The sequence below is a fragment of the Solanum pennellii genome, chromosome 9 (genome assembly GCF_001406875.1).
Source record: "Solanum pennellii chromosome 9, SPENNV200".
Lineage (NCBI taxonomy): Eukaryota > Viridiplantae > Streptophyta > Magnoliopsida > Solanales > Solanaceae > Solanum > Solanum pennellii.
In genome coordinates this window covers 81,004,733-81,026,435 of record NC_028645.1, presented here as the reverse complement: position 1 = coordinate 81,026,435, position 21,703 = coordinate 81,004,733, and the positions used below count along the sequence as shown (strand labels likewise).

General features: G+C 36.4%; 5 protein-coding genes across 5 annotated transcripts; 1 reads left to right on the top strand and 4 right to left on the bottom strand.

Annotated features, from left to right (window-relative positions):
- Positions 1-4,954: 4,954 nt before the first annotated feature.
- Positions 4,955-6,746, bottom strand: LOC107031729 (1-aminocyclopropane-1-carboxylate oxidase homolog 1-like). The gene is made up of 3 exons (XM_015233189.2): positions 6,022-6,746; positions 5,587-5,908; positions 4,955-5,511 (listed from the first exon to the last, which is right to left on the bottom strand). The coding sequence occupies exons 1-3, from the start codon at positions 6,525-6,527 to the stop codon at positions 5,263-5,265; spliced, it is 1,077 nt and encodes a 358-aa protein (XP_015088675.1). The 5' UTR covers positions 6,528-6,746; the 3' UTR covers positions 4,955-5,262.
- A 95-nt stretch (positions 6,747-6,841) lies between these two features.
- Positions 6,842-8,697, bottom strand: LOC107031732 (1-aminocyclopropane-1-carboxylate oxidase homolog 1-like). Its single transcript, XM_015233192.2, has 3 exons — positions 8,087-8,697; positions 7,377-7,698; positions 6,842-7,285 (listed from the first exon to the last, which is right to left on the bottom strand). Exons 1-3 carry the CDS (start codon positions 8,587-8,589, stop codon positions 7,040-7,042), a joined length of 1,071 nt encoding a protein of 356 aa, XP_015088678.1. The 5' UTR covers positions 8,590-8,697; the 3' UTR covers positions 6,842-7,039.
- Positions 8,698-11,782: 3,085 nt separating this feature from the next.
- LOC107029659 (deacetoxyvindoline 4-hydroxylase-like) lies at positions 11,783-13,399 on the top strand. Its single transcript, XM_015231092.2, has 3 exons — positions 11,783-12,413; positions 12,498-12,819; positions 12,896-13,399. Exons 1-3 carry the CDS (start codon positions 11,917-11,919, stop codon positions 13,133-13,135), a joined length of 1,059 nt encoding a protein of 352 aa, XP_015086578.1. The 5' UTR covers positions 11,783-11,916; the 3' UTR covers positions 13,136-13,399.
- Positions 13,400-13,463: 64 nt separating this feature from the next.
- LOC107029660 (1-aminocyclopropane-1-carboxylate oxidase homolog 1-like) lies at positions 13,464-15,353 on the bottom strand. The gene is made up of 3 exons (XM_015231093.2): positions 14,765-15,353; positions 14,209-14,530; positions 13,464-13,923 (listed from the first exon to the last, which is right to left on the bottom strand). The coding sequence occupies exons 1-3, from the start codon at positions 15,307-15,309 to the stop codon at positions 13,660-13,662; spliced, it is 1,131 nt and encodes a 376-aa protein (XP_015086579.1). The 5' UTR covers positions 15,310-15,353; the 3' UTR covers positions 13,464-13,659.
- A 607-nt stretch (positions 15,354-15,960) lies between these two features.
- On the bottom strand, positions 15,961-16,817 carry LOC107030468 (deacetoxyvindoline 4-hydroxylase-like). Its single transcript, XM_027912007.1, is given in 4 exon segments — positions 15,961-16,129; positions 16,132-16,239; positions 16,325-16,646; positions 16,771-16,817. Coding segments are annotated over 4 exon segments (636 nt in total). The 3' UTR covers positions 15,961-15,970.
- Between the last annotated feature and the right edge of the window lie 4,886 nt (positions 16,818-21,703).

Genomic DNA, 21,703 nt, shown 5'->3' with positions numbered 1-21,703 from the left:
CTCCTAATGATGTCACCAATGACATCACAAGAAACACAAGATTTCAACATTTTCACCTATGTAGAAATCTTGCTAAGATTTTAGTTGAAAAAAGAAATGGTGAGCTTTGAATTTTGTTGCAACATTTGTTGACTTTAACAATAATCAACAAACAAAATTCAACCATTTTTGCTATGTTTATCTACAATGGGTATGGACTCCACAAATCTCCCCCTCCAGACCCATTCACCCTGAAGGAGGTAGCTCTAGGTTTCTAGCTTGAGTACATGCCGACAAGTTCTTTGCATAGCTCAAACTTGTCCCTTGATACCACCTTGGTCAGCATATCTGAAGGGTTTTCACTAGTAGGGATCTTCATGACCTGCATAGATCCATCCTCTATCTTTTCACGAATCCAGTGATATCTCACGTCAATATGCTTCGTCCTTGCATGGTACATGGTGTTCTTGCTCAGGTCTATTGCACTCTGACTGTCACAATAGACGACATACTCAATCTGATGCAATCCAAGTTCTTGAAGAAATCGTTTCAGCCATACCATCTCTTTGCCAGCTTCAGTAGCTGCAATATATTCTGCCTCAGTTGTAGAGAGTGCGACACACTTCTGCAACTTTGATTGCCATGATATAGCTCCCCCTGAAAATGTAAACAAATATCCAGTAGTGGATTTTCTATTATCGAGGTCACCTGCCATATCAGCATCAGTATAGCCCTTCAAGATTGGATCAGATCCTTTAAAACACAAGCAATCTCTTGTGGTACCTCTTAGATACCTGAGTATCCACTTAACTGCCTCCCAGTGTTCTTTTCCAGGATTTTCAAGGAATCTGCTAACAACACCAACTGCATGAGCAATATCAGGTCTTGTACACACCATCGCATACATCAAACTCCCCACTGCTGAAGAATAAGGAACTTTAGCCATTCCCTCTTTCTCCTCTTTTGTTGTAGGACACATCTGTTTGCTCAACTTCAGATGACTCGCAAGAGGCGTGCTAACAGGTTTAGCACTCTTCATGTTGAAGCGTTCTAGTACACGTTCAATGTACTTCTCTTGAGATAGCCACAACTTTCTTTTTGTTCGTTCTCGAACAATCTTCATCCCTAGAATTTGTTGTGCTGGGCCCAAGTCTTTCATGTCAAATGACTTGGACAAATCTTTCTTCAACTTTGCAATCAGCTCTTTGTCTTGTCCTACAATTAACATGTCATCCACATATAACAACAAAATAATAAAATTGTTGTCAGAAAATCTTTTGAAGTATACACATGGATCAGAATAGGTCTTTGTGTACGTTTGACTTTTCATGAAAGAGTCAAACTTTTTGTACCATTGTCTTGGGGCCTGTTTCAACCCATAAAGACTCTTATTCAATTTGCACACCATGTGTTTCTTTCCAGATACTTCAAATCCCTCTGGTTGCTCCATATAAATCTCTTCTTCCAAATCTCCGTGAAGAAATGCAGTTTTCACGTCCAATTGCTCCACTTCAAGATCTAGACTAGCTGCTATGCTCAAAATAGTTCGAATAGAAGTCATTTTGACAACAGGTGAAAAAATTTCATCAAAATCAATACCTTTCTTTTGTTCGAAGCCTTTTACAACCAATCGAGCTTTGTACCTCACCAACTTGCCATTTCCATCTTTCTTGAGTTTAAAGACCCACTTGCACTTAAGTGGTCTTTTTCCTTTTGGAAGTTCAACTAGCTGGTATGTGCCATTTTTCTGTAGAGATCCCATCTCTTCGTGCATGGCTTTCATCCATTGGCTCTTTTCTGGATGAGACAACACCTCCTTAAGACTTTCTGGCTCACCTTCATCATTGATAAGGACATACTCTGAGGAAGGGTATTTGGTTGATTCTACCCTTTGTCTTTCTGATCTCCTCAGAGGTTGAGATTGTTCTTCTTCTGGGTACTCCATTTGCTCGGTATTATCACCAAGTTGCTCCCCCTGCTCAACAATCTCATCAGGTTGCTCTTCATGCTCAGCAACTTCATCAATCATACTTTCTGCACTTATGGGATGGTTAGAAGAAGAAGGAATGGTAACAAGATTAGGAACTATACCATTCTTTTTCTTGGCCTTCTCGGATAGATCATCAGCAGTTCCAACTTCACTTTCTCGAAAGATTACATCTCTACTTCTGATGACCTTCTTCTTTACAAGATCCCATAGTCTGTACCCGAACTCTTCATCTCCATATCCGATGAATATGCAAGGAACTGATTTATCATCTAGCTTGGTTCTTTGCTCCTTCGGTACATGTGCAAAAGCTTTGCAACCGAACACCTTTAGGTGCGAGTAAGACAACTCTTTGTTGGTCCAAACTCTCTCCGGAATGTCAAACTCCAACGGAACTGATGGACTACGATTGATAAGATAACACGCTGTCCGAACTGCTTCACCCCAGAATGTCTTGGGTAATTTAGCCATTCTGAGCATGCTTCTCACCTTCTCAACAATGGTGCGATTCATTCTCTCAGCTACACCATTGTGTTGTGGGGTTCCAGGAACTGTCTTTTCATGTCTGATTCCATGGTTTGAACAGTACTCTTCAAATTCTCTTGAAGTGTACTCACCTCCATTGTCGGTTCGGAGACGTTTTAGCTTTCGACCTGTCTCTCTTTCTATCAGAGCATGAAACTTTTGAAATACTTGAAACACCTGATCTTTGGTTCTCAAGATATAAACCCACAATTTTCGAGAAGCGTCATCAATAAAGGTAACAAAGTATTTATTACCTCCTATCGATTCTATCTCCATTGGACCACAAACATCAGAATATACCAAATCAAGTATATTCGACTTTCTTTCAGATGATGTCTTAAATGAGACTCTATGTTGTTTACCAAATAAGCAGTAGTTACACGATTTTATCGTTGTACCTTTGGCAAAAGAGATGAGTGACTTTTTGGAAAGAATTTGCAATCCTTTCTCGCTCATATGACCCATTCTTTTATGCCATAAATCTGCAGAATTTTCTTCGTGAGCCGCATTTAATTCACCTTGGCATATTTCTGCATTTGTCCTGTATAACGTGCCACGAGCAACTCCTTTTGCAATCACCAATGCCCCTTTGGTGAGTCTCCATTTTTTATTTGCAAAGTAGTTCTCATATCCATCTTGGTCCAAAGCAATTCCCGAGATCAAGTTCATCCGCAAATCAGGTACGTGGCGCACATCTTTCAACACTAATGTGCATCCAACATTTGTTTTTAAGCAAATGTCTCCGATCCCCGCAATCTTTGAGTAACTTGTGTTACCCATTTTCACATTGCCATAATCACCGGCTACATATCTGCAAAAAAGATCTCTTACCGGTGTGGCATGATAAGATGCTGCTGTGTCGACCACCCATTCCGACTCTATACCTGCCAAGTGCATGCATTCTTCTTCCTCATTTATGAGGAGAACAACATCGTCATTATTTTGCACCATGGCAGCTGTGTTGTCATCATTCTTCTGGCCGCTGCTTTCCCCTTTGCCCCTTTTTAGATTTGGACAATCTCTTTTGAAGTGTCCTGGTTGATCGCAATTGTAGCAATTTCTGGCCTTCGATTTTGATCGGACCTTGGACTTTCCACGAGCTCCGGATCTACCATAGTTACTTGAGCTCCTTTGGTAACTTCTGCCTCTACTTTCCGTGATGAGAGCCTGTCCGTGATTTTCAGGCCTTTTTCTCATCTTCTCATTAAGCAAAAGGGCTGATGTGACATCCTTCAACTCAATAGAGTCCTTACCATGTAAAATGGTTGTTGCTAAAGTATCGTAGGAAGATGGCAACGAGTTTAGGAGCACTATGGCTTTATCTTCATCCTCGATCTTTACTCCGAGGTTTGCTAGCTGCGTGATTAGTCCATTAAGTACATTTAAATGAGACAAAAAATTTGTACCTTCACCCATATGTAGCGCATATAACTGCTTCTTTAGGTACAATTTATTTGTCAGCGTTTTGGACATGTATAGATTTTCTAACTTTGTCCAAATGCCACATGCACTCTCTTCATCGATGATGTTATTAACTACATCATCTGTTAAGTGCAATCTGATTGCACTAGCAGCCTTTTCATCCATTTCTTCCCAATCCTCAAGTTTCATGGATTCGGGCTTTTTGGATTTGCCGCCTAGTGCCTTGTGCAAACCCTGTTGGATGAGCAAGTCTTTCATCCTTCTCTGCCACGTTGAGAAACCGCTATCACCGTTGAATTTTGCTACCTCGTACTTTACTCCAGACATTTTTTTTATTGAGTATAGTACAATAAGCTGCAAAAAATATTTCTGTAAATGAGCAGAACCTGTGCTCTGATACCAAGTGTTGGGAATAAATCCGTAACAGAAATAATATTTGCGGTAATAAAGGCAACAAATGCGGAACACAACAATACGGTTAATCAACGAGAATAAAAGAGAAATAATGACACCAAGATTTTACGTGGAAACCCTCCTAAATAAGGGAAAAACCACGACCCGAGAGGAGCAACGAATATCACTATAGTAAGGATTTTACACTTGTATGTCTGAGTAAAACTCCAAAGACCACTACACATTCAAAAGAAATAACACTCTTTTGATTTTTCCACCTCACTACAATACCGCTCACACTCTCTATTTTTCCTCACAGATTATTTTCTTCTGTGATGCCTCACTCTTCTTTTCTCTCCTTTGTAATTCTTTTTGGTGTATTTTGAAATGAGCAAGAGCTCTCTATTTATAGGAAAATCTACTCCTAATGATGTCACCAATGACATCACAAAAAACACAAGATTTCAACATTTTCACCTATGTAGAAATCTTGCTAAGAAATTTAGTTGAAAAAAGAAATGGTGAGCTTTGAATTTTGTTGCAACATTTGTTGACTTTAACAATAATCAACAAACAAAATTCAACCATTTTTGCTATGTTTATCTACAATGGTTATGGACTCCACATAAAGAACACAGTTTCTTGGTTCAGACTCAAATATTATTAACAATGTGAAATATGTATTGAAACTAAAACAACTAAGAGATCAGTTAATAGTGATCACTTGAAAGATCCACTGGATCCCATACATAACTGATCTAATTTTGCTAGAAGGATATGATAGTGCATAACATTATTTGAAAATAAACAGCAGAATAAGAAAGACATTGTTAAAATAAGATTATTGTACTGTGAATTGCAAACACTGACATTGTTCTGTCTGAATGATGATAGTATTTCCTGATGGTATATGGTTATTTTCGCTGCTGCTTGGCGATGTGGCTATCGGTCTCTATTCACAGTCTGAAAAGATCAAGACCAGTATTTTTATCAAGAGGCCTGGACAAATACTTAGCGAAGTAATCAGCTACTAGAAAGTCTTTATATAGTGGGGGGTTTTCTTCTGATATGAGCTCTTTGATTGGACCATACATCTTCGGAGGTGAAGAAACTCCAGTAAAGAAGCAAGCCACTGAAATCCTTGGTCCAAGATTTTTTGCTATAACTCTATGAATCACACTTACAAACTTGTCATTTGATAGGATCTGTTACAAAACCAGATGGAGATGAGTAACAGTTTGTAAAGAAATGAGAAATAAAAGTTCGGTTTTGTTGCAAACCTGAAGAAGGTCACCAATATTAACAACGAGACCATGTTCAATCGGTTCAACATCGGCCCATTGATTATCATTCATGACTTGGAGCCCACCAATCTGATCTTGAAGCAGAATGGTAAAGAAAACAGGATCTGTATGCTTACCACTACCAAGAGTTAGCTCTGGTTGTGGGCATGCCGGGTAGTAATGGCATGCCAACGATAGTCCTTTGTCACATTCCGCAGCTTTCAAGTGGTCAGATCTTAGCCCAAGAGCTTCTGATAGTAAGCCAAGAAGAACGTCCCCTACTTTTGTGACATGATTTTTGTACTCAAGGAATGTTCTCCTGGATATTAGGAAAAGATCAGACATTACTAAGTTACAAAAACTTCAACACATTGTACGCATCAAACATGACAGATATAGAATTAAAATCAAGCGCATAAAATACAGTGTTACCTGCAAACTGGTGGTATTTCTTCAGGTTCAACGTATCCAGAAACTAGCGCAGAGATATGTAATGAATCCTTCCATGTTGCAGTCCTTCCTTTGTTTGTCAACACTTGAAGATTGCTCTCATATCTAACTCCTCTGGTTGGATCAGACGAATAGTACTCTTTCTTCACTTCAACATCTTGTTCATGAAATTTACGAGTCCCATCGATCATTCCTTCCAAAACACTTGAAGGAACCCCATGATTTATCACTTGGAAAAAGCCCCATTCCTCACATGCTTCCCTTATTTCATCAACAATCTTCTTACGCCCATCTTCAACTTGTATGCCACTGAGATCCACCACTGGAACCTGTAGAGTCGACTTGCACATATTCAACTCCTCAGCAAGTTCATGAGGTGGCCTAATGAAAATTCTTGGAATCTCGACTATTCCAGAATCAACTAGTCCCTTAATACCAGCCTTTGTATCATCAATAGCCTTTACCTCATCCGATGGATCATAATCCATTTCTAATTCACCTTTAGACTCTTCAGCAAGGTCAACTCTTGAATATATCCTTTTAATTAGTTTGAAGTTAAGACTGCAGATCTGGGGAATCACTTTGTCCTAGAATTCGTTAAAATAGTACTTTAATGTTTTTTACTATAAAGTATAAACTAATGAAGTTAGGTGGACATACTGCAAAGAAACCATAGATCCACCACATGGATCTCTGAAAAATCCTAGTGGGGTTAGACACAAAAGAAGGAAGAAGGCTGATCATATGATTAAAATATATTTCACACATCGGAAACAGAAAGAGTGCAGAGTAACCTAAAATATCCAAACAAAATGCTGATATTTTATTCAATATGAAATGCTTACATATAAAGGGAAAAGCTGCATATTCTTCCAGTACTCGTGTGTAAAACATTATTACAGATGAGAACATACTTTAATGAACAACAATCATCGGTTTTTAGAAGGACTATACTGATGGCGTTTGTCGATGCTTGGTAATGTAGATTTTTTATGTTTCGTCAGAGTCTAAAAAGGTCAAGTGCAGATGTACCAAGAGGCCTGGACATAAACTTAGAAATGTAATCAGTTACTGTAAATTCTTTATACAAAAGGGGATTTTCATCTGATATTAGATCCTTGATTGGACCGTAGATCTTTGGTTGTGCAAAACTACCATTGAAGAAGCATGCCACTGACATTCTTGGTCCTACCCCGTTCGCTAAAACTCTATGATTAGCACTCACAAACTTGTCATTTGATAGGATCTGTGACAAAACCAAATTGAAATAAGTTGGACAATTTTGTCTAGAAGATAAACCAGACTAAGAAAAGTTGTGGTTTTTTTCCGTTACAAACCTGAAGTGCTTCGCCAATATTAACAACCAATCCTTGTGATACCGGTTTAACATCGATCCATTGGTTATTGTGCAGGACTTGAAGGCCACCAATTTGATCTTGAAGCAGAACAGTAAGGAAAGAAGGATCTGTATGGTTCGCAGCGCCAAGAGTTAGCTCGGGCTGTGGGCATGCTGGATAGTAATGGCATACTACTGATTTTCCTTTACTACATTCCATTTCTTTCAAGTGATCTGGTTTTAGCCCGAGCGCTTCTGATAAAATGCAGAATATAGTTTCTCCTAGCTTTGTAACATGGTTTATATACTCAACAATTATGTTCCTGGATATAGAAAAACAATTTCAGATATAATATAGCCTAACATGTCAAGAATTGTACTACACATAATTCCGTGAATAAAACACTATCCTTTCTAACAACTTGAGCTTTTTTAATGAGATGTTCACAAAATTCAATATGGTAACAGAGTAGGTAGAGGCGCTGAGTTCAGATCTCACTGATACCTATTAGACAAGAAAAATTCACGTACTTTTGAGGGGACGTGTTGAAGATATAATTAAGTGGATTAAGGTATATCCTCTCTAACAACTTAAGTTTTTAGATACGTAATCACACAGTTATCGAGAAGTCTATCCAAGCAACTGATCTAACTACTCCATGAAAAATCAAAGGCATGAAATTCAAGAACAGAAGATCAATATAAACTTACCTGCAAACAGCTGGTAGTTCTTCTGGTTCAATATGACTTGAATGTAGCAAAGAAATGTTCAATGTATCCCTCCAGTTTGCAGCTTTTGATTGATAAAGATCAAAGTTGCTCTCATATCTTACTCTTCTCGATGTGAAATCACGCGAATAGTACTCTTTCTTTACCTCAGCATCTTGTTCGTGAAATTTACGAATCCCATCAATCATTCCTTCCAATACACTTGAAGGAATCCCATGATTTATCAGTTGGAAAAATCCCCACTTTTCTGATGCTTCCCTTATTTCATCGACAACCTTGTTACGATGATCTTGAACTTCTATGCCACTGAAATCTATCACAGGACAATGCAGAGTTGTCTTACCATGAGTCAACTCTTCAACAAGTTCATCAGATGGCCTAATGAATATTCTTGGAATTTCCACAATTCCGGAATCAACTAATCCTTTAACACCAGTTTTTGTATCATCAAACGCTCTTAATTCCGTCAAGCGATCATATTCCATTGTTAATTCAGCTTGAGACTACGCAATTCTGGACATATGTGTTCTTAATTTCAATAAGGGAAAGATTCTTGAGCAATAAATAAGTTAGTTAAAAGTCAACTTGTGCTCATAAATAATGTGATCCAATGTGAATCAATATTCAAAAAGCATATTTAGTGAAATCCGAGCAGTGGAGTCTAAGGAGGGTGGAGTATACGCAGACCATACCTCTACCTCGTAGTCATGGAGGTAAGGAGACGGTTTTTGGAGGACCCTCGGCTCAACTAATAAGGAACTGGTAACAACCACATAATAATACTCCTCCGTTCCTATTAAGTTGTCACCATTTTAGGCTCAGACTCCTTAAGGAAAATTTATCATTGTATCCTTATTTAGTATTATCAAATTTTCAATAAATAAAAATAAATTAATTTGACCAACGAACATAATAAGTTACTTAATTAAGTTACTTAATTTTTCTAGGGAAAAGCGTCTGATATACCCCTCAACTTTGTCATTTAGAGCTGATATATTCCTTGTTATGAAAGTGGCTCATATATACTCTTACTTGTAAACAAATGGCTCACATATATCCTTTTCCTCTAACGGAAATGAAAAAAAATAATTTTAATCTAAAATTTTATTATTTTTTTCTAAAAAATATAATCAGTAAATTTAATTCTCGTCAAACATATTTTTTTTTTACTTTTTTTGTTTCAATGACTAATTTATAATTATTATTTTGATAATCAAAATTTATTTATGTTTCACTAATATTCTTATGAAACTTATTGTAGATGACCAAATTTTTTCTTCGAATACGAAATTAAATTACAATACACACAAAAAAAATAATTTAAATTTTTTTTCTTTAAACTAAGGAATGAAAGACAAAAACAAAATAAGAATAAGAAACTCAAATAATTATAATAAAAGAAGTCAAAAAAATAATTTATGTATGAAAAAAATTAAAATATACCTTGAACTTTGATAGAAGAATCGTATATACCCCTAAATAATTTTTTTAAAAAAATTAGAAGTAATAAATATAAATTTAAAACTAATTTTTTAACTTCCGCTAAATGAAGGGTATATGTGAGCCATTTTATAACGGCAGGGGTATATGTGAGCCGTTTGTATAACGGTAACGGCATATATGAGCCACTTTTATAACGAGGAGTATATCAGCTTCAAATGACAAAATTGAGGGGTATATCAGACCCTTTTCCCATTTTTCTATATTGGTCAAATTTTCTTCATAAAATAGGAAGAATAATTCATTTTATTGAAGGCTAATGGAAGCAAGCAGTTATCAATGAGAGAAATTTTGAATCAAAACTGAAAAATATATAAAATATGAAAGAGCTAGAGAAAGAAAAAAAGGTGTGGAGGACAAACGGATTAAACAAAGTACAAATATGAAAGAAAGAAGAAAGGTTAAAATATATGACACATTTGCCCTTAAATAAATAAAAAAATTACTGAAATGCCATTGACAAGAAAAAAAAAACTTGAAAAAGATAAATAAGAATTTTTAACTAAAAAAGAGGTGGTGTTACATCACCTACTCTGTGCGGATATATTATAGTTATAGAACATAAAATGAATTTGTCATTTTCTTTTAATATGGACTAATTTATAAGATAATCAATTTAATAAATTTATTAGATACTAGTTCCAGACACGTGCGTTGCACGTGTTCCCCAAGCTAAATTGCATGAAGTTGTTGTAACGATGTGTTTGTATGACCTCTTTGATATTAAAGATGAAGAAACCACAAATATTGTGAAAGAAAAATAATTATATGTTAAATGGTGCGTACATTTTAATTTAGTAATTTGCTGATAGAATAAAAATAGATCAACAAAAAAATAAATACAAATTAAAATAATTAATTAAGAAAAATATATAGAAAACTTTCACATATATAAGAAAATATTAGGCAAAATAGAAGGCATACCACTATATAAGAAAACTCACATTTATAAGTAAACTTTCAAATTTTCTTTTCAAGAAAATCAAATATATGTACGTTTTTTTTGTAAAGACGGTTTAACTTAACTAAGAGAAAAGTAATTAATTAAATTGGACAATTTGAACTTAAACTTCATATTAGAATTAAAATGAATTAAATGAAAGAAAATGAAGGATAGGAATCAAAGTCTCAAACATCTTTANGAACACCTCTAAAGAATCAACAAAAATATTATAAAATGAAGCTAAAATTAACAATGTGAAAGAAAAAAGTAGTAACAATGTGAAAGAAAAAGAGATGACAACTTTCTTTATTCTCTTCCAATTATTCAAAATCTCTTCGATAGGATATAATTGAGGGACTCAAAGGATTGTCATGAATATGTCATTAACTCATTTCATGGATGAAAGGTGAAAGTAACAAGTATATTATTATGAACATCAACAAATGTATAATATCTTCATTTCTAATATAATAACACAAAATAAAAATTCCACTTGAACACATAGAAGAGAAATCTTAGCAGATCTTAGTTAATCTACAATAAAATTATCAAACAAATATTAAGATACAATAAATGAAGAGAAGTAGCTATCATCAAAACTAAGACAATATATATCATGACATAATTTACAGATCGGAAAATTAGTGAAGCACACAGTGGTATTTATAGCCAAGATATATAAAAACTCAAAAGTCAAGTTAGAAAAAGATCATTAAAATATCATTAAATCCAAATTTGTAGTTATTCTTTAAAGTTAAAACGTATGACTATAAGTATTCAACATATGTACTAATACACATAAAAGAATATGAAGAAACAATTTTGAAACTGTTAAAACATTTATTGTATGGTAGTCAATATGATACTTAGCATTTATTTAAACATATATTTACATTTTTTTTTACACAAATTATTAAAGAAGTATTTTCTTTATTTAAAGATAAAAATGTTTAATTAATTATATTAGATGAATTTAATTAAATATTTTATAGCCTTTTCATTAAATATAGGGGTAAAATGGTAATTCAACTTTTAAGTTTTGAGCTTCATGCTTATAATAATATATGATATATTTTTTAAGCGTTTTGCGTGGAAAAGTCAAACTTGACAAAATCAAAGTTCATTATCTTCAACTATAATGTGAAAAACTAGATATGGCCGACATATTTTTGATTAATATCCAAAAAGGACCCACAATAATTTTATATGGAAGTTGAGCTGACTTTAACATGTTTATTTGACCAATCAATAAATAATTGTTATGATAAATCTCTAGAACGAGCTTGTCTGCTGACCACTATCGTTCAATTTTGGAAGTTACATCATTTTTTTCATTGAACTAGCTAGACGCTATTGATTCGTAATTGAAATGGATTATGATCCATCGGTTGAGAAAAAGGCTATTGATGATACAAAGGCCGGTGTTAAAGGACTAGTTGATTCAGGAATAGTCGAGATTCCAAGAATTTTCATTAGGCCATCTCATGAACTTGCTGAGGAGTTGAATATGTGCAAGTCAACTCTACAGGTTCCAGTGGTGGATCTAAGTGGCACAGAAGTTGAAGATCGACGTAAGAAGATTGTCGATGAAATAAGGGATGCATCTGAGAAATGGGGATTTTTTCAACTGATAAATCATGGGATTCCTTCAAGTGTTTTGGAAGGAATGATTGATGGAACTCGTAAATTTCATGAACAAGATGTTGAAGTGAAGAAAGAGTACTATTCGTCTGATCCAAGACGAGGAGTTAGATTTGAGAGTAATCTTCAACTGTTGACGAATAAAGGTAGAAATGCAACCTGGAAGGATACATTATATATCTCTAAGTTAGTTTCTGAACCTGAAGAAATACCAGAAGTTTGCAGGTAATTATGTATATTTTACGCGTACAGGGTGTTGAAGTTTTTGCATTAAATCTTGATATGTTTGATCTTTTCGTAATGTACCAGGAAAATATTGGTTGAGTACAAAAATCATGTTATAAAACTAGGGGACATTCTTCTTGGCTTACTATCAGAAGCTCTTGGGCTAAAACCTGACCACTTGAAAGCCGCGGATTGTAACAAAGGGCTAATGTTGGCATGTCATTACTACCCGGCATGTCCACAGCCAGAGCTGACTCTTGGTACCGGTAAGCATACAGATCCTGTTTTCCTTACCGTTCTGCTTCAAGATCAGAGCGGTGGGCTCCAAGTCATGCGTGATAACCAATGGGCTGATGTTGAACCGATTGAACATGGTTTGGTTATTAATATTGGTGACCTTCTTCAGGTTTGGCAACAAAACACAACTTTTTGTTCTCATTTCTTAACAAATTGTTACTCATCTCAATCTGATTTTATAACAGATCGTATCAAATGACAAGTTTGTTAGTGCAATTCATAGAGTTGTAGCAAATAAGGTAGGACCAAGGATTTCAGCAGCAAGCTTCTTCACTGGAAGTTCTACACCTCCGAAGATATATGGTCCAATCAAAGAGCTCATATCTGAAGAAAACCCCGCACTATATAAAGACTTTCTAGCAGCTGATTATACTGCTAAGTATTTCTCCCAGCCTGTTAATACTCTTGATCTTTTCAGACTGTGAAGAGAGACCGAGCACCACAATGTCAGAGTTTGTGATTCGCCGTACAATAAATGTCATCTTTCATATTCTGCTGTTTATTTTCAAATAAAAAGGGATCTGTTCAATAATATTTCAAGTGATCGCTATTCATTGCTGTCTTAATTAGCCAAACAATCTGTTTTGAGGATACGATTATAAGTGATTTTATAGGGGAAATAGTGATATAGTTGAGTGATCTTGTAGGTGAAATGACAATTGTTGAGTAAGTTTTATATTACAGGACAATATTGAGTGACTTTCTGAGCTACAAACTATTAGTTGAATGACGGTCTGAGAAGTTAACTCAAAGATAATGGACCTTAGAAACTAACTCATGAGGTGCTGATTGAGTAGGACCTTATAAGGATATAAAAAGCTGATTGATCCTCCCTCAACGGCTCAACAAACACGAGACACTTGACAATAAGGTAAAGCGTAAAGAAGAATTCCGAAAGAAATGTTAAAGTCCTGAGAAGATGTTGAAACATATCTGTAAATCCTTTCGACTATATCTGCAGTTTGAAAGGTGACAATAACGAAGTTCCATCGAGCCCTTTGTTGTATAGACGCGTAACATACTCTTTTCTGCTTGTTTCCCGGTAGATTGGAGGGTTTTTTTCGGATAACAACTCCTTGATCGGACCATATAATCTCGATTCACTTCCTTCTTGAAAATGCATTCTGAAAAAACTTGCCACTGAAATTCTTGGTCCTACATTTTTCGCCAAAACTCTGTGAAGAACACTTTTGAACTTGTCATTTGTGATGAGCTGCAAAACCAAAAAAAATGGAAACTAGTGAATTCATTAATCAAGTTCGTGACATTTACATAAAGAGTTTAAGTTATGTGCACAGACAACATATACATTTCTTACACCTAGAATAATAGGTAACATTTTATAACAAGACTGATAAGGTTATAATAGCCTGAAAATCAGTGTAATAACCAGCTATAACCGTGAACTGCTAGTATCAAAATTTGTTTTCGATGTCAATATATATAACTTAAGTCCGTGTATTTATACATCAAGCTCAATTTACAAATGTTTACTTGCCTGCATAAGATCTCCAATGTTCACTATTAGAGCTCCAGGTAAGAAAGGAACATCAACCCATTGATCTTTATGAAAGACTTGGAGGCCACCAATTTGATCCTGTAATACAATAGTCAAGAAGCCACTATCCGTGTGACCGCTAAGGCCTAAAGTCAGTTCTGGTTCAGGGCATGCTGGATAATAATGACCGGTGATGAACAGCCCCTCGGCACATTCCATGTCTTTCAAGTGATCTGATTTGAGTTGTAGAGCCTCAGAGAGTAGCTCAAAGAGAGTAAGTCCCAGTTTCATGATGTACTTTGTGTATTCGATCAAAACTTCTCTGTAAAGTCAAAAAATGCATCCAATAAAGCAAAGCTTATATTGGAAAAATCCAAGCACATTTGAACATTAGCATGATGATAAGGAAACATATAACTAGTTCATAATTTGTTCCGAGTCAAATAAGTCTATCTTTTTAAGACTTGTGCACACCCCTTAAGAAATATATTTAATAGGTTTAACCATACGGGATTTTGTCCAAACGACTCTTTGTCTCTCTCGTAACATTTTGTACCTGCAAACCTCGGGAATTTCTTCAGGATCAGGAGCATTAGGAGCCATGACACAGTAAAGGGTGTCCCTCCAATTAGCTGTTGGCGATTTGAGTAGATCAAAATTGCTATTGTAGGTGACCTTCCTCGTAACATCACGTGAGTAGAACTCTTTCTTCACCTCAGAATCCTGCTCATGAAAATGACGAACGCCTTCTAGTACATTCTCCCTAACACTTGATGGGATTTCATGATGGACAATCTGGAAAAATCCCCAGTTTTCACAAGCATTCTTTATTTCTCGAATAATATCAGCTCGTTGAGCTGCACTATTTTCCAAGCCCTGAAATTCTACTACAGGAATGCTAAACTTACTAGTAACATCAGGGTCCGATTTCTTTTCACTCACATACTCGTTGTGTAAGAATATACGTGGTAACTTTGTGACACCCGCATCTAGTAGTCCTTTTACCCCCATCTTTGAATCATCAAATGAGTGCACTTCACTTTTTCTATCATATTCTGAACTGTCATCGTGCTCGATACTTTCATTTCTTGAGACAACCATTTTTCTCCTTGTAGAGGAAAACTCTGTTGTTGAGTATGAAATCAAGATTCTTTACAGACATAATAATAAAATGGTTAATATAATAGGGGTACTCACAAAATTGATATTATAATATAGTTTTTATGGAATCAGATTCCATCACAATGCAAAGCCAAGAAGCTCCAGGACAAAGGCAGACATACTGTATTACAGACAACTTTGGAACTATAAGATTATAATAAGTTATGTCTTGTTCAAATAACAATAGAAGTTTGAAATATTCTGTTACATACTTTCTCTTTTAAAAAAGACAAAAACATGAAGAGCACATGTTCGGTTGGTCAAAATTCTTCGGAAAATATTTTCTCTAGGTAAAAAATTCTTCGGAAAATGATTTCCCTAGTAAGTAGGAAAAACAAATTTCAGAAGTGGCATTTCACGTCTGGAATATAATGGGACATCATTAAAGCCAGAGACAACTCAGAAAGCTAAAAATATTGACAATGTATAACTCAAACATAAATTTCGACATTTATTTCGTGTTCAAGAATCCACTGTTCTAAATTTCATTAGATGAACAGCACTTGAGATATTTAATTAATTTCCAAAAGACACATGTATACACAATAGGTACAAGAATTTTTATTGAACTCACAAGCAGAAGAACACAGCTCAGAGCCTGTCACTCTTTCTGTACTTTGAAATATTGTGACAATAAAGACGTTCCATCGAGCCCTTTGTTGTATAGATAAGCAACGTACTCATTTCTGCTTGGTTCCCGATATATTGGAGGGTTTTCCTCTGATAACAACTCCTTGATTGGCCCGTATAGTCTGGATTCACTGCCTTTTGAAATTGCATTCTGAAAAGACATGCAACTGATATTCTTGGTCCGACATTTTTAGCCAGCACACGGTGAAGAACACTGTTGAACTTATCATTTGTGATTAACTACAAAACAGAATGCAAACTAATAAAGTAATCGATCAAGTTTGTGTCATTAACATAAATACATAATTTACAATTATAAACTTGCCTGCATTAAGTCACCAATGTTCACTATTAGAGCTCCAGGCAGGAAAGGTACATCAACCCACTTATGCTCATGAAAGACTTGAAGGCCACCAATTTGATCTTGTTGTAGAATAGTCAAGAACCCGCTATCTGTGTGGCCGCTAAGGCCTAAAGTGAATTCTGGTTTAGGGCATGCCGGATAATAATGGCCAGCTAAGAAAAGCCCCTCCGCGCATTCTATGTCTTCCAAATGATTTGGGTTGAGTCCTAAAGCTTCTGAGAGTAGCTCATATAGAGTAAGCCCCAGTTTCATCACGTACTCCGTATATTTGATCAAAACATCTCTGTAAAGTCAAAATATTGTGTTCATAAAAATATTGAGATGAGGTCTGGAGAATTTAAATTGACTACAGCGGGGCGTACTAAGATATTTAAGAAAGGTATATTAGTAGTAAGCATGATATGTACCTGCAAACCTCTGGAATTTCTTCGGGATCAGGAGGATTAGGAGCCATGACACAGTAAAGAGTGTCCCTCCAGTTAGCTGTTGATGCTTTGTGTAGATCATAATTGGTATTGTAGGTGAACTTCCTTGTACTATCACGGGAGTAGAATTTGTTATTTGTAGTTTTGATGATTTGACAAACTTAGGGACCTCATAAAGGTACCGGGTTTTCTACTTGAGTATTGCAGGTGTCTTGTTTGAAGTATTGCAGATGAAACAAACCCAGGGACCTAGTAGAGGTACCAGGCTCTCGTGAGAGTGAGCCAGTCGACTGCCAGCTGGAGATAGTACAGAAAGTAGGTGCACACTTCCCGATGGCGTCAGAAAGTGTGACCTTTCCAACCAATGGCAAGATGTTTAGGAAAGGGACTTGTCAATACAAAAGACACTTTCCTAAACACTTTTTGGTAGTTTTTGCAACTTGATAAACACTTTTCAAGAACTCTTGCAAAGGCTAACAAAAAGGCAAAAGGCAGAATCATTCCTTGAACAACAGCAACATCTGGAGCTTTTCGTCTAGTTGTTTTAGGAATTTATTCTCTTGTTCTTAAATTGTAAACCACTCCTAAATCTATAAAGGAATTGGTGTGTTGAGTTAAAAGTCTAGGTTGTCCAGGTGGGATTGCTTAGTGGGTAGATTGTTTTTCTACTTTGGCTTGTTGAGCAATAGAGGTCTATTGCTTAACGGTAAGATTGATAACTCTTTCTTACATTTGGTGTAATCGTGTTTCGCTTTTGCTTTTGAAGATTAGTGAAAACGATTGAAAATCCTGTGAGACAGGTCGTGGTTTTACTCCCTTAAGCAAGGAGGTTTCCACGTAAAATCATTGTGTTGATTTTACTGCATTCAACTTTCTGGTAATTTTCTGAGTTGAAGTAAGGGACCTGGTCCATTACTTGTTAAGTGAAAGCTTACATTCTATCAAGTGGTATCAGAGCAGGCACTACCTATTTGGTTAACACCAAGGAAGTGATTTTGTTCTAAGAATGGCAGCTCCACTTAACCTCGAAGAAGGTCAGTCATCACACAGACCTCCTCGTTTCAATGGACACTTCTACAGTTGGTGGAAAGTTAGAATGCATGACTATCTCATGGCTGAAGATAGCGAGTTATGGGATATTATATTAGATGGACCCTTTGTTCCCATGATGGAAGAAAAAGATGGAGAAAAGACCATTACTGTTCCAAAGCCCAGGCAGAAATATGATGAAGCTGACAGGAAAAAGATTGAAAAGGGTTTCAGAGCTAAAACTCTTCTGGTCTGTGGGATAGGACCTGATGAGTACAACAGAGTGTCAGCCTGTGAGTCTGCTAAAGAGATTTGGGATAGCTTGTTGACGGCTCATGAAGGAACTGAACAAGTCAAAGAATCCAAGATTGACATGCTCACTTCACGATATGAAAACTTCAAAATGAAGGAAGGTGAAACAATACATGAGATGTTCACCAAGTTCTCTTCCATTACAAATGAGCTGAAAAGTCTGGGTGAACCCATAAGCATGACCAAACAAGTCAGAAAAGTGCTTCGAATTCTTCCAAAGTCTTGGGAGAGCAAAGTTGATGCCATTACAGAAGCCAAGGACTTGAAAGTGCTGACCATGGATGCGTTGATTGGAAATCTTAAAACACATGAGATGAATCGAAGCTATGATTTGTCAAAAAAGGAAGTCAAGAAGGACAAGTCTCTGATGTTAAAGTATAAATCAGAAGAAGATTCAAGTGATGATGATGATATGGCATATCTCATCAGTAGATTCCAAAAGGTTGTGAGAAAAAACAAAATGTATAAAAAGGGAACTAATGGGACTCGAAATACTGCTCAAGGTGATACTTGCTACAAGTGTGGAAAATCTGGGCACTTCATCAGAGAGTGTCCTTTGCTCAAGACTGAAAACAAGGAACATCAAAAGCACAGGGGTGACAAAGAAAACAGAAGGGACCTGGTACTTGGAAACAGAGATCGTAAAGCTGCTGCTGATATGGTTGTAAAAAGGGCTCTTGCTGCATGGGGGGATTCTTCAAGTGATTCAGAAGATCCTGATGAGTCAAAAGATGTGTCTATGGTTGCTGTGCATGAGGAGGAAACTGTCTTCAATGAAATGTTTGCTCTCATGGCACACACAGAAAATGAAGAAGAGAACAATCAGGTAACTCTTCTTGACATGAAAATTGACTTGGACAAATATTCTCTTAAGAAATTAAGAACCTTGTCAAAAGTCATGTTAGATTCTGTGATAGAGCTAACATCTGAAAGAGATGCCATTAATGCTGAACTTGAAATTCTTTCTGAAAACAAAGTTCAACTTGAAGAGACAATGGCAAAAATGGTGTCTCTAGAGTTAAATAATTCTGAACTTAAGTATCAGTTGAGTGAGCTTACTGAAAAGGCTGAAAAACTAAATGGAGAGCCAAATAGCTTGCAAGCTGAAATTGAGGAAAAATTGAAAAACTCTGAGACAAATCTCAGATTGTCACTTGAAAAGAATAACAAATTAGAACAGGATGTTGTTAAACTTAAGGAGGAACTTGAAAATTCTCTTAAGTGGACCAAATCATCAAAGTTATTGTCAAATGTGACAAGTCAGAGTAATTTCAATAAGAAAGGACTAGGAAGTCTAAACATAAGTCCTCCTTATAATCCTCACAGTAAGTATGTGTTTGTGTCTGATAATCTGTTGTGTCTGCATTGTGGAAAAAATGGACATTTGAAAAAAGAGTGTGTCAGCTGGAAAAACTCTCGTGAAAGATACTCTAATTATGCTGAAAGACAGAATGTACCAAATAAGAGACCTGGTCCTACAGAATCTGTCCCAACTCACAGATTTTCAAAGAAAAAATCTGTTCCTGCTCCTAGGTCCTTTGTTAGAAGGATTCAAAGTCTACCGTATTGGGCAAATTACAATCTGATCACTCATTTGTCTGCCTACTGGGAACTCAAGCTGAAATGGGTTCCCAAGCTTAACAAGTGACTTTTGGTGCAGGTGAGTGAGAGGAGCAGCAGTCAGTGTTGGTATATGGATAGTGGCTGCTCTAAACATATGACTGGTGATGTAAATAACTTCCTCTCACTCAAGACCCTCCAAGGAGGAGGAGTCTCATTTGGCGATGGCAAGAAGGGGTACATTTTGGGAGTTGGGAAAGTGGGAAGATCTCTTGAAGATTCAATCGACAATGTTTACCATGTGGATGGTTTGAAGTACAGCTTGCTGAGTGTTTCACAAATCTGTGATAAAGGAAATGAAGTCAAGTTTACTTCTGAGAAATGCACTGTGGTGAGTTTAACTACAAACAAGGTAATTCTCACTGCACACAGAAGTAAAAATATGTATGTGGCAAACTTGGAAATCTCTCATGGAGATGACTTAACATGTCTCAGTGCTCAAAATGAAAATGCTGATCTCTGGCATCGTAGGCTGGGACATGTGAGTTCATCTTTATTGAATAAGTTGATTTCAAAGGACCTGGTCCGAGGGTTGCCCAAAATGAAGTTTGCTGAAAATAAAATATGTGAAGCTTGTGTTAAAGGAAAGCAAATCAGATCATCATTCAAGCCCAAGAATCAGGTAACATCATCAAGAACTTTAGAGCTGCTTCACATGGACCTTTGTGGACCCTTGAAGGTTCAAAGCAGAAATGGCAAGAAATACATCTTGGTGATTGTTGATGACTATTCAAGATACACCTGGACGAGATTTTTGAGATCAAAGGCAGATACAGCGGATGAGCTGGTGGTTTTCTTCAAAATGATTCAAACCAAATTGAATCAAGTTGTGTGCAGCATTAGATCTGATCATGGGACAGAGTTTGAAAACTCGACATTGGATAGATTCTGTATGGAAAATGGTACAAGCCACAACTTCTCTGCTCCAAGAACTCCTCAACAAAATGGAGTGGTGGAGAGAAAGAACAGAACCTTGGTGAACATTGCCAGAACTATGATTATTGAATCAAATCTTCCTCAAAGTTTCTGGGCTGAAGCTGTTAACACAGCATGTCATGTTACCAACAGGTGTCTAATAAGAGCTGTGTTGAACAAGACTCCATACGAACTGCTCAACAACAGGAAGCCAATGCTGAACTATCTTAGAGCTTTTGGATGCAGATGCTTTGTGCTGAATAATGGAAAAGATGATCTGGGAAAATTTGATCCCAGAAGTGATGAAGGAGTATTTGTTGGATATTCTTCATCCAGCAAAGCTTACAGAATATTCAACAAACGAACACAATGCATTGAAGAAAGCATTCATGTTGTTTTTGATGAAAATGGAAGCTTGAAGAATGATGGATCAAATGATGATGATGATATACTCAAAATGCTAACATCCAAGAAGATTGAAGGTGCTGAAACTGATGCAGATCAACAACTGAATTATGATTGTGACGATCAGAATCACAGTCCACCTGAAGAGGATGCTGAGGTTGAACAGGATGATAAGGTACTTGGTTCTACTCAAAACTCCAGCCAGAGTACATCAGAATCTCCAGAAGATGACGTCACTCCTGATGAAGAAGATCATGCTGATCTGCAAACTCAGTCTGCTGCAAAGTCAGGATGGAAGCATAGTTCATCTCATCCTCTGGATAATCTCATTTCTCCCTTGAATTCTGGAATTCAAACTAGATCAAAAACAAGAAATCTAGTTGCATTCTCAGCATTCATATCATCTATTGAGCCTAAGAATGTTAAAGAAGCATTAGGTGATGCAGACTGGATCAATTCTATGCAAGAAGAACTCCATCAGTTTGAAAGAAGTAAGGTATGGTACCTGGTTCCTCGACCTGAAGGCAGAACTATAATAGGAACTAGGTGGGTATTCAGAAACAAACTTGATGAAAATGGAGTGATTACTAGAAATAAATCCAGGCTGGTGGTGCAAGGATACAATCAAGAAGAA

Excerpts from the sequence above, each read along its gene's own strand:
- LOC107031729 (XM_015233189.2), bottom strand. The coding sequence starts at position 6,527 with ATGGATTATGATCCATCGGATGAGGTAAAGGCTATTGATGATACAAAG. Across the intron at positions 5,909-6,021 it reads GAAATACCACCAGTTTGCAG|GAGAACATTCCTTGAGTACA; the intron begins GTAACACTGTAT and ends CCTAATATCCAG. Across the intron at positions 5,512-5,586 it reads ATATTGGTGACCTTCTTCAG|ATCCTATCAAATGACAAGTT; the intron begins GTTTGCAACAAA and ends GTTTTGTAACAG.
- LOC107029659 (XM_015231092.2), top strand. The coding sequence starts at position 11,917 with ATGGATTATGATCCATCGGTTGAGAAAAAGGCTATTGATGATACAAAG. Across the intron at positions 12,414-12,497 it reads GAAATACCAGAAGTTTGCAG|GAAAATATTGGTTGAGTACA; the intron begins GTAATTATGTAT and ends GTAATGTACCAG. Across the intron at positions 12,820-12,895 it reads ATATTGGTGACCTTCTTCAG|ATCGTATCAAATGACAAGTT; the intron begins GTTTGGCAACAA and ends ATTTTATAACAG.
- LOC107029660 (XM_015231093.2), bottom strand. The coding sequence starts at position 15,309 with ATGGTTGTCTCAAGAAATGAAAGTATCGAGCACGATGACAGTTCAGAA. Across the intron at positions 14,531-14,764 it reads GAAATTCCCGAGGTTTGCAG|AGAAGTTTTGATCGAATACA; the intron begins GTACAAAATGTT and ends TTGACTTTACAG. Across the intron at positions 13,924-14,208 it reads ACATTGGAGATCTTATGCAG|CTCATCACAAATGACAAGTT; the intron begins GCAAGTAAACAT and ends TTGGTTTTGCAG.
- LOC107031732 (XM_015233192.2), bottom strand. The coding sequence starts at position 8,589 with ATGGAATATGATCGCTTGACGGAATTAAGAGCGTTTGATGATACAAAA. Across the intron at positions 7,699-8,086 it reads GAACTACCAGCTGTTTGCAG|GAACATAATTGTTGAGTATA; the intron begins GTAAGTTTATAT and ends TTCTATATCCAG. Across the intron at positions 7,286-7,376 it reads ATATTGGCGAAGCACTTCAG|ATCCTATCAAATGACAAGTT; the intron begins GTTTGTAACGGA and ends GTTTTGTCACAG.